Here is a 10564-nt window from a genome sequence, read left to right as displayed (position 1 = left end):
CCTTAGTGAGTGATTTAACTGAATTTTAAGCCTTGTAACACTTCAGACCAACTCCAGATATTTTATGCACTGACCTTTAAATAATGAGGGAATAAGTCACACCTGGACATGACTATGCTCAGCAGGCAATGAAAGAATTTCCAGTTACTTTGGTGCCTTTAAAAAGAAAAGGAAAAACACGGATAAATTCTGACAGTTTTCACCCAAATTAATGCCAACTTTCTGCAGTTGAGCTTGTCGCGATGATGAGTTTTCAAATCTAATATGCTGTGATTTAACAAGGAAGTTGCACATAAGGTCAGGGACATAAGTGGAAGCTGATTATTGTCTGTCAGCCCATATTATTTTCACCAAAATTTAACTTCTCAAGTGAATAAACAGATGAACTCTTGCTGCACATTTGAGTAACTTTTGTCACCATCTTGTGGTTCTTGTGAGCATTTCAGGGCTTCTGGTCCATTTCCCCTACTTGTGAAACCCAAATGTAGTGAGAAAAAGACTTTAGAAATGTCAGAAATGCATGATTTCTTTTTTTCACGCAGAATTTTAGGATTTTTGAATTTTAGATACAAAATTTGCCGGAAGGACTGAATTTCTCCTGATAAACACAACTTACAGTGTGACACAAAAGACGTTGTGGTTGTCCAAACATATATATGGTTTTGAACTGTATAAGAAATGATGGTAATCTTGTGAATTAGCAGTGTGACAACAGGCCCAGTCTCCCCTACACCACTTTTGTTGTTATTTCAGTGTTTCGCTCTAGGATCTGTGATGTCGTGACCTTTCTGTTGGTCCTTTACAGTCACTTGGTGCATTTTATGTTTAACACAACTTTTCCACGTCGGGTTGTTGACTTTGCCGCGACGCCGGCTGCTGTTTGCACGTTTTTGACCTCTGACCTGTCCTTGTCCCTCTGATAGACGCCCCTGGGTTACGTCACAGATACTGTCCAGGGTGAACTACACCTGCACTGTGTCAGACTTTAAAAACCAGCCCCTGTCCTTGTGCACGGCTCACACGGCTCACACACACACACAGTGAGAACGGACGGCACCATGACTGGACTCCAGGTGAGACACGAGACGCTCTTTAGTCACGTTTATTCTGCGGCCGACCTGAAGCGTTCTGGAAACCGTCGACCCGGAGGCATCCCGCGATTCTGTGACGTTTGGATCGTATGAAAGCGGTTTCCTGCGCACATACACACCATAATCTGCACATTTGTCTCAGAAACAGACTGAAGGGCGGTGTTTCTTCTGACCAATCAGAATGCAGCATGAAACAGCTGCCCAGATGTGCTTTGAACCTCTGAAGCTGCTTCACAGGGCAATATGTCACAAATAAATAATAATAATATGATCAAAAAAAAACACACACACACACACAAAAAAACAACTCTTTGTTCCAAATCTCATCACATTCTGAAAATGTTTTAACCCTGGTTTTAGTTGCTGGTTTGTGGACCTGTTTTAAAACTCTGGTTTCATGATAAAGGTCGAGTCACTCATGGTTTCAAGATATTAATATGTTACAGACTCATTTCTCTGACGTAACTTTCAGAGAAGAAACTTCAGTTTGAGAGAACTCAACTTTCTGCACGTCGGATCAGAGATCTCTACTCGAAGACGAATCATAAATTCCTACCAATAGAATTGTATTTCTCTACATGTAGAATTAAAGACTCGACCGATCTCTACTGTTAAAATCATACTTTTCTCTCAGTAAAATTGTAGTTTTCTGTAGATTGTGGAGTCTTTGCCCAGATCTTAATTGCTCTCAGTTGATTGTAGTTTTGAATACTCGAGTCTCTGCCAGCAGAAACTACTGAGCCTAACCTTCAGTTTAACTTTCTACCAGGCAAGTCGTAGCTTCTGCCGTTAGAATCTGAGTTTCTACCAGTAGAATTGTAGTTTCTACATACAAATTTAAAGATTCTACTAGTCTCCAATGTTAAAATCGTACTTTTCCTCTTGTTAGAATTGTAGCTCATATGAGTTTCTACCGATACTTACTGATAGAATCTGATAGTTGGATCAGCGATTCCGCCATTCTCCGTTGATTTTTATGTTATACTGGTAGACTAGAGTCTCTAACAATAAAAACTACTACTCCTAACCTCTAATTTAGGGTTCTACTGGGACATTTGTAGTTTCTATCAGTACCAAAAGCATCCAAGTTTGTGCAACTAAAATCTGAGTTTCTACCAAACTGTACCATTCTGTACACAGTAAATTTTGCTGAGTAAAATTTACTCTGCCAGGATAACATTTGGTCCCAGTCTAAATAGAGTAAAATACACTCTATTATAGAGGGAAATCAGCTCTACCGTCTTGTCAAATCAAGTGTTTTTTCTCCAGTAAGAGTTGATTTTACACTGTGATAGAGTATATTTAACTCTACTGGTGGTTGGCTCTCACTGCGGTATTGTATCACGTCCTGTTCCGGAGCACAGCGGTGTTTTGCTGTATCTGTTAGCTGTTTAATCTGCGCAGTTAGATTGATCTAGTTAAACTAGATACAATTTGTTTCCCAGTGTATCTTACGTGCCTTAACTAAGCACTCCCTCTGCTGAATCACCTCTAAATTATTTACACATTATTCAATTTGTGTGTTTTAGGAATCCGCTAGCTTAGCGCAGCTACTAGCTCTTAGCCGGTTAGCATGGCAGCTTCTCCTGTCTCTCCTGCACTTTTCTGCTCTGGGTGTGAAATGTTTAGTTATTCCTCGGCCTCCTTTAGCAGTAACGGTACTTGTAATAAGTGTAGCTTATTCGTAGCTTTGGAGGCCAGGCTGGGCGAATTGGAGACTTGGCTCTGCACCGTGGAAAATTCTACAGCTAGCCAGGCCCCTGTAGTCGGTGCGGACCAAGGTAGCTTAGCCGCCGTTAGTTTCCCTCTGGCAGATCTGACACCCGGTTACACCAATCGGAGGTCACTAAAATTAACATTGAATCGGTGTGTAACTTTGCAAAAACAATGTCGGACTCTGTAGTTTTCTCTGGGCCCCTCCCCAATCGGACCGGGAGTGACATGTTTAGCCGCATGTTCTCCTTGAATTGCTGGCTGTCTGAGTGGTGTCCAAAAATGAGGTGGGCTTCATAGATAATTGGCAAAAGCTTCTGGGGAAAACCTGGTCTTGGTTAGGAGAGACGGCATCCATCCACTTTGGATGGAGCAGCTCTCATTTCTAGAAATCTGGCCAATTTTCTTAAATCCTCCAAACCGTGACTATCCAGGGTTGGGACCAGGAAGCAGAGTTGTAGTCTTACACACCGCTCTGCAGCTACTTCTCTCCACCCTGCCATCCCTCATTACCCCATCCCCGTAGGGACGGGTGTCCTGCTCCCAGACCACCAACAACCAGCAAAAATCTATTTACGCAATAAAAATTCAAAAAGAAAAAATAATATAGCACCTCAACTGCACCACAGACTAAAACAGTTAAATGTGGTCTATTAACATTAGGTCTCTCTCTTCTAAGTCCCTGTTAGTAAATGATATAATACTTGATCAACATATTGATTTATTCTGCCTTACAGAAACCGGTTACAGCAGGATGAATATGTTAGTTTAAATGAGTCAACACCCCCGAGTCACACTAACTGCCAGAATGCTCGTAGCACGGGCCGAGGCGGAGGTATAGCAGCAATCTTCCATTCCAGCTTATTAATTAATCAAAAACCCAGACAGAGCTTTAATTCATTTGAAAGCTTGACTCTTAGTCTTGTCCATACCAAATGGAAGTCCCAAAAACCAGTTTTATTTGTTGTTATCTATCGTCCACCTGGTCGTTACTGTGAGTTTCTCTGTGAATTTTCAGACCTTTTTGTTTGACTTAGTGCTTAGCTCAGATAAGATAATTATAGTGGGCGATTTTAACATCCACACAGATGCTGAGAATGACAGCCTCAACACTGCATTTAATCTATTATTAGCGACTCAATTGGCTTTGCTCAAAATGTAAATGAGTCCACCACCACTTTAATCATATCTAGATCTTGTTCTGACTTATGGTATGGAAATGGAAGACTTAACAGTATTCCCTGAAAACTCCCTTCTGTCTGATCATTTCTTAATAACATTACATTTACTCTGATGGACTACCCAGCAGTGGGGAATAAGTTTCATTACACTAGAAGTCTTTCAGAAAGCGCTGTAACTAGGTTTAAGGATATGATTCCTTCTTTATGTTCTCTAATGCCATATACCAACACAGTGCAGAGTAGCTACCTAAACTCTGTAAGTGAGATAGAGTATCTCGTCAATAGTGTTACATCCTCATTGAAGACAACTTTGGATGCTGTAGCTCCTCTGAAAAGAGAGCTTTAAATCAGAAGTGCTTGACTCCGTGGTATAACTCACAAACTCGCAGCTAACCCGTAAGTTGGAGAGGAAATGGCGTCTCACTAATTTAGAAGATCTTCACTTAGCCTGGAAAAAGAGTCTGTTGCTCTATAAAAAAGCCCTCCGTAAAGCTAGGACATCTTACTACTCATCACTAATTGAATTGAGCCGAGTATTCCTTTAACTTTAACTAGTAATGACTTCATGACTTTCTTTGCTAATAAAATTTTAACTATTAGAGAAAAAATTACTCATAACCATCCCAAAGACATATCGCTATCTTTTGGTTAGACTCTTTCTCTCAGATTGTTCTGTCTGCGTTATTTCCATTAGTTACTTCATCCAAGCCATCAACATGTCTACTAGACCCCATTCCTACCAGGCTGCTCAAGGAAGCCCTACCATTATTTATTTAATTATTTATTGATCTTAAATATGATCAATCTATCTTTATTAGTTGGCTATGTACCACAGGCTTTTAAGGTGGCAGTAATTAAACCATTACTTAAAAAGCCATCACTTGGTCCAGCTATCTTAGCTAATTATAGGCCAATCTCTAACCTTCCTTTTCTCTCAAAAATTCTTGAAAGGGTAGTTGTAAACAGGTAACTGATCATCTGCAGAGGAATGGTCTATTTGAAGAGTTTCAGTCAGGTTTTAGAATTCATCATAGTACAGAAACAGCATTAGTGAAGGTTACAAATGATCTTCTTATGGCCTCAGACAGTGGACTCATCTCTGTGCTTGTCCTGTTAGACCTCAGTGCTGCTTTGATACTGTTGACCATAAAATTTTATTACAGAGATTAGAGCATGCCATAGGTATTAAAGGCACTGCGCTGCGGTGGTTTTGAATCATATTTATCTAATAGATTACATTTGTTCATGTAAATGGGGAATCTTCTTCACAGACTAAAGGTATTATGGAGTTCCACAAGGTTCTGTGCTAGGACCAATTTATTCACTTTATACATGCTTCCCTTAGGCAGTATTATTAGACGGCATTGCTTAAATTTTCATTATTACGCAGATGATACCCAGCTTTATCTATCCATGAAGCCAGAGGACACACACCAATTAGCTAATTGCAGGATTGTCTTACAGACATAAAGACATGGATGACCTCTAATTTGCTGCTTTTAAACTCAGATAAAACTGATGTTGTTGTACTTGGCCCCACAAATCTTAGAAACATGGTGTCTAACCAGATCCTTACTCTGGATGGCATTACCCTGACCTCTAGTAATACTGTGAGAATACTTGGAGTCATTTTTGATCAGGATATGTCATTCAATGCGCATATTAAACAAATATGTAGGACTGCTTTTTTGCATTTACGCAATATCTCTAAAATTAGAAAGGTCTTGTCTCAGAGTGATGCTGAAAAACTAATTCATGCATTTATTTCCTCTAGGCTGGACTATTGTAATTCATTATTATCAGGTTGTCCTAAAGTTCCCTGAAAAGCCTTCAGTTAATTCAAATGCTGCAGCTAGAGTACTAACGGGGACTAGAAGGAGAGAGCATATCTCACCCATATTGGCCTCTCTTCATTGGCTTCCTCTTAATTCTAGAATAGAATTTAAAATTCTTCTTCTTACTTATAAGGTTTTGAATATCAGGTCCCATCTTATCTTAGGGACCTCATAGTACCATATCACCCCATAGAGTGCTTCGCTCTCAGACTGCAGGCTTACTTGTAGTTCCTAGGGTTTGTAAGAGTAGAATGGGAGGCAGAGCCTTCAGCTTTCAGGCTCCTCTCCTGTGGAACCAGCTCCCAATTCAGATCAGGGAGACAGACACCCTCTCTACTTTTAAGATTAGGCTTAAAACGTTCCTTTTTGCTAAAGCTTATAGTTAGGGCTGGATCAGGTGACCCTGAAACCATCCCTTAGTTATGCTGCTATAGACTTAGACTGCTGGGGGGTTCCCATGATGCACTGAGTGTTTCTTTCTCTTTTTGCTCTGTATGCACCACTCTGCATTTAATCATTAGTGATTGATCTCTGCTCCCCTCCACAGCATGTCTTTTTCCTGGTTCTCTCCCTCAGCCCCAACCAGTCCTAGCGGAGGACTGCCCCTCCCTGGGCCTGGTTCTGCTGGAGGTTTCTTCCTGTTGAAGGGGGGTTTTTCCTTTCCACTGTCGCCAGGTGCTTGCTCACAGGGGGTCGTTTTGACCGTTGGGGTTTTTACGTAGTTATTGTATGGCCTTGCCTTACAATATAAAGCACCTTGGGGCAACTGTTTGTTGTGATTTGGCGCTATATAAATAAAATTGATTGATTGATTGATTGATATTTGGACAGGGACCAAATGTTATCTGCAAAATGTACTGTCTAGTAGTAGTATGTGCTGGTAGAATTGTACTTTTTACATGTAAAATCAAAGATCCTACCATTCTCCACTGTTAAAGTACAGCTGAATTGTAGTTTCTGATAGTAGACTGCAGTAGAAAGTAAATAGATTAGAGTCTGTACCAGTAGAAACTACAGTAAAACTCATCTAGACCATCACTGTATAAACCGGATATTCACGCTCATTGGACAAAAATAAAAGTCCCAGTGCTTTTGTATTGTTTTCCATGTAATGAACACTGTATATAACGGATTTTGTATAATAGATTTTCACACACATCAGAAAAAATGTCCCGCCCCGTTGTAATTTACTTCAATTAAAAACCCCTAACATGTACCGGACAGACCAGTCTGGACGTGCCCAGTAACAGAGGAACGAAATGAGGTTCAGCACTGACACTTGCCAATTCAAGGAAAGTGGGTACTGTGGAAATTGCGACGGATGAAAAAGGAGCGACAATTTCCCATTTCGACAACGCAACGGCATGTCATTTTATTAGTCTCTCTTTCGCACAATTCACAGACTTTTATAACAGCTCGGCCCCGCCCATTAACCTCACAGGAGTCCTGACAGGAAAACCACCATGGGGGGTTGAGACAGCTTGTCATGTGCATAGCAGGAATAAACATTGCCCACGCAGGGGCAGAGACAGGAAACATCAGTATCTGAGACAATTTGTCATATGCATAGCAGGAAAAAAAAATGACCCACTCAGGGGCTGAGACAGGAAACATCAATATGCACACTTCGGCATGTTGACACATGCAGAACAGAGGACACACTCTAACCACAAGTAGCAACACTTTGATATGTGCTTCGCATGTCTGGGCGTGTCTGGGCGTGTTACCATATACCAAACAGGGAACAGACTCGGTATGGTGAATTATGTCCAACACAGTGCACACCACTCCATTGGTGTGCAGCTGACCAGGGGTTGGTGGTGTCGAGAATTAAATCTCCCGGGATCCACAGTGGTTGGCTGTAAACCAACTGCACCAATGAGGACTGGAGTTCATCTATGGGGGTCATACTCAGCATGTTTTCAGACAAAGTTTTGACCTGGTCATTAATTGAGGCAGGTCCCAATTCAAGGTCAGGCATTGAATCAAGGAAATACGCAAAACAAATAAGCGAAGTGCACATCTTGGGCCAGGTGGTGCATTATGGGTGTGCTAAATTTTTCAGCTACCAACCCACATACTATGACAGCGGAAAGCAGCGAGGAGTGCTGTGATTTGGATCATTTCAACCACTGGAAAGTTGACTAAAGCGTTTTGGTAAGCTCCGCAGATTGCCTGTTACAACCAGGACTACGTATGGCAGTGGACAGAAATGGAAAGCAGAGCTGGCTGCGCTTGCGTGTGCTGCATCATTACAGAAACAACCGTTGGTGCCAACAAAGGAGTAAGAGAGCACTGCTGTCGAAAATGACCAGTCCTTGTTGATAGTTGGAGACAAACAAATTTCTGACCCCTTGAAGGCAACTGACGGATGGTTAGACAAAGTCCAGAGTCTGAAACTGTGGATATTGCAGAATATTTGCTAAGCAGGGATGAGAAATCGCTACTCCGCCGGCTTTGTAATGACTACAATGAAGGTGGGTCTCACATATAACCTCTTTGGTGTCATGTTTGTTTTGATAAGTTGACAGACATACAATGATATGTGCATGCATGCAGTTTGTTTATAGAACATGTCAATTTTACAATATTACACGCCACCTCATTCATGGCGCGACATTACAGTCATAAGTCGATGCACGAAAACGGCGTCATCAGCCACATTATAATTCGGCACAGTTTCAGGATATTGACAAAATAAATGTGTGCAAGAAACTTACAGTTTTAGTCCGTCTTTTATGTCCGTCTGGATCTTTCTTTTCTGTGGGGAAATTGTGTAGAATGAACGGAGGTTTACAACCACATTTCTTCTTCTTTCCGTCTTTGTGTGGACTCGGCGGAGCTTTGCAATCGGGTGTTTTCAGCCAACTTTCAAGCCTATAAATTCTGTTCCGAGGCATTTGAAAACAGCACAATGCACCCCTGTCATTATTGTATGCGTCGCTTAAGGCTTAAAGTCTTTGAAACAATCCCTGTAAAAGCCTTAACTTTACAGTCCGCTAATTGCTACTGTATACGAAATTCAAGTGGTAGCGGCGTGAGTTTGGTAGTTGGAATTTTTGCCCCTGTGTTGACCCACACACGTGCAGATGCATTGCGCACTTCACTTAGAGGTGCTGCGGATTCCCTGTAATCGTTTGGCACCGTCCTGGCTGTAACTAATCCGTTATACACATATAACGGATTTGTACGTTTTATACATATAACAGAATGTTTGATTAGAACAGACAAAAGTATCGGGTCCACCTGAATCCATTATATGCAAGTTTGCTGTACTAACCTAACCTTTGATCGAAGTTTAATCAATCAATTAATTAATCAAACTTTATTTATAGAACATCTTTCAGTACATGAAAATGTAGGACGAAGTGCTTTACATATTTTACAACAAACAAGTAGGAGACTTCTAGGAGTTTCTACCAGTAGTATTTGAGTTTCTACTACCAGTTTGTACCATTCTCTACTGGTATAATCATAGTTTCTACAGGTAGTATCCAGGTTTCTACCAATTTGTACCATTCTCTGCTGGTAGAATCATAGTTTCTACAGGTAGTATCCAGGTTTCTACCGATTTGTACCATTCTCTGCTGGTAGAATCATAGTTTCTACAGGTAGTATCCAGGTTTCTACCGATTTGTACCATTCTCTGCTGGTAGAATCATAGTTTCTACAGGTATTATGAATGAATGAATGAATGAAGGAATGAATGAATGAATGAATGAAAACTGTTTATTTCGAACATTTGATACAACAACAATTACAAGATAGATCAGTAAAGACAACAACAAAAAAGTTCCTACTGTGTACCCAACATGTCCGAAAAGGGGTAGGGTGAAGCATCAGCTTATTTATCCCTACCCCTTCTTCCCCACAACCAGTAATACCCTTTGCCACATATACACATAGATTCCTACACACCTAAACCGATATCAATATATATATATATATATATATATATATACATATACATACACATACACATATATATATACATACACACATCAACATACATACACATATACATACACATATATACACATATACATATAGACACATATATATACACAACATAATAATACCCTACACATACCTACTTACATACAAAATACTATATATTACAAGCCGAAGCAAAAAACAAAAACACCCTAACCCTCATTACCCTTCCTCCTCCCTATACCCAGAAAAACCATATTTTTGTACCGCTGTTTGAACTGGGTCATGCTTGGCAATTGCTTGTGGCCCCACTCCCAATCTGTTCCACATCCTCACCCCACAGACAGAAATACAGAAACCTTTTAATGTTGTTCGTGCCCACTGATGCTTTAAATTAAATTTCCCCCTCAGACTGTAATCCCCTGATCTGTTAAAAAACATATTTTTAATATTTGCTGGAAGTAAATTGTTTATGGCTTTATACACAATTTGTACTGTTTGAAAATGAACCAAGTCTGTGAATTTTAAGAATTTGGATTGTAAAAATAGTGGATTTGTATGATCTCTATAGCCAGTATTATGAATAATTCTTATAGCTCTTTTCTGCATTACTGATAGTGATTGTGTTGTACCTTTATAAGTATTACCCCATACCTCTGCACAGTACTGTAAATATGGTAAAACCAGTGAGCAGTAAAGAATGCGGAGTGAGTTGTGGTCCAGAATATGTTTCGCTTTGTTTAGAACTGAAATGCTTCTTGACAGTTTACTTTGTATATGTTTTATATGAGTCTTCCAGTTTATCTTATCA

General features: G+C 40.3%; 1 protein-coding gene across 1 annotated transcript in view; it reads left to right on the top strand.

Moving 5' to 3' along the window:
- The first annotated feature begins 979 nt into the window (after positions 1 to 979).
- Positions 980 to 10564, top strand: part of hgd (homogentisate 1,2-dioxygenase) — a 35518-nt gene continuing 25933 nt past the window's right edge. The window contains exon 1 of the mRNA XM_034194529.1: positions 980 to 1073. Within this exon, the coding sequence (XP_034050420.1) occupies positions 1059 to 1073 (15 nt within the window). The 5' untranslated portion in view covers positions 980 to 1058. The remainder of the gene's footprint in view (positions 1074 to 10564) is intronic.

The sequence above is a fragment of the Thalassophryne amazonica genome, chromosome 1 (assembly GCF_902500255.1).
Source record: "Thalassophryne amazonica chromosome 1, fThaAma1.1, whole genome shotgun sequence".
Lineage (NCBI taxonomy): Eukaryota > Metazoa > Chordata > Actinopteri > Batrachoidiformes > Batrachoididae > Thalassophryne > Thalassophryne amazonica.
This window is presented reverse-complemented; position numbering and strand designations above follow the sequence as displayed.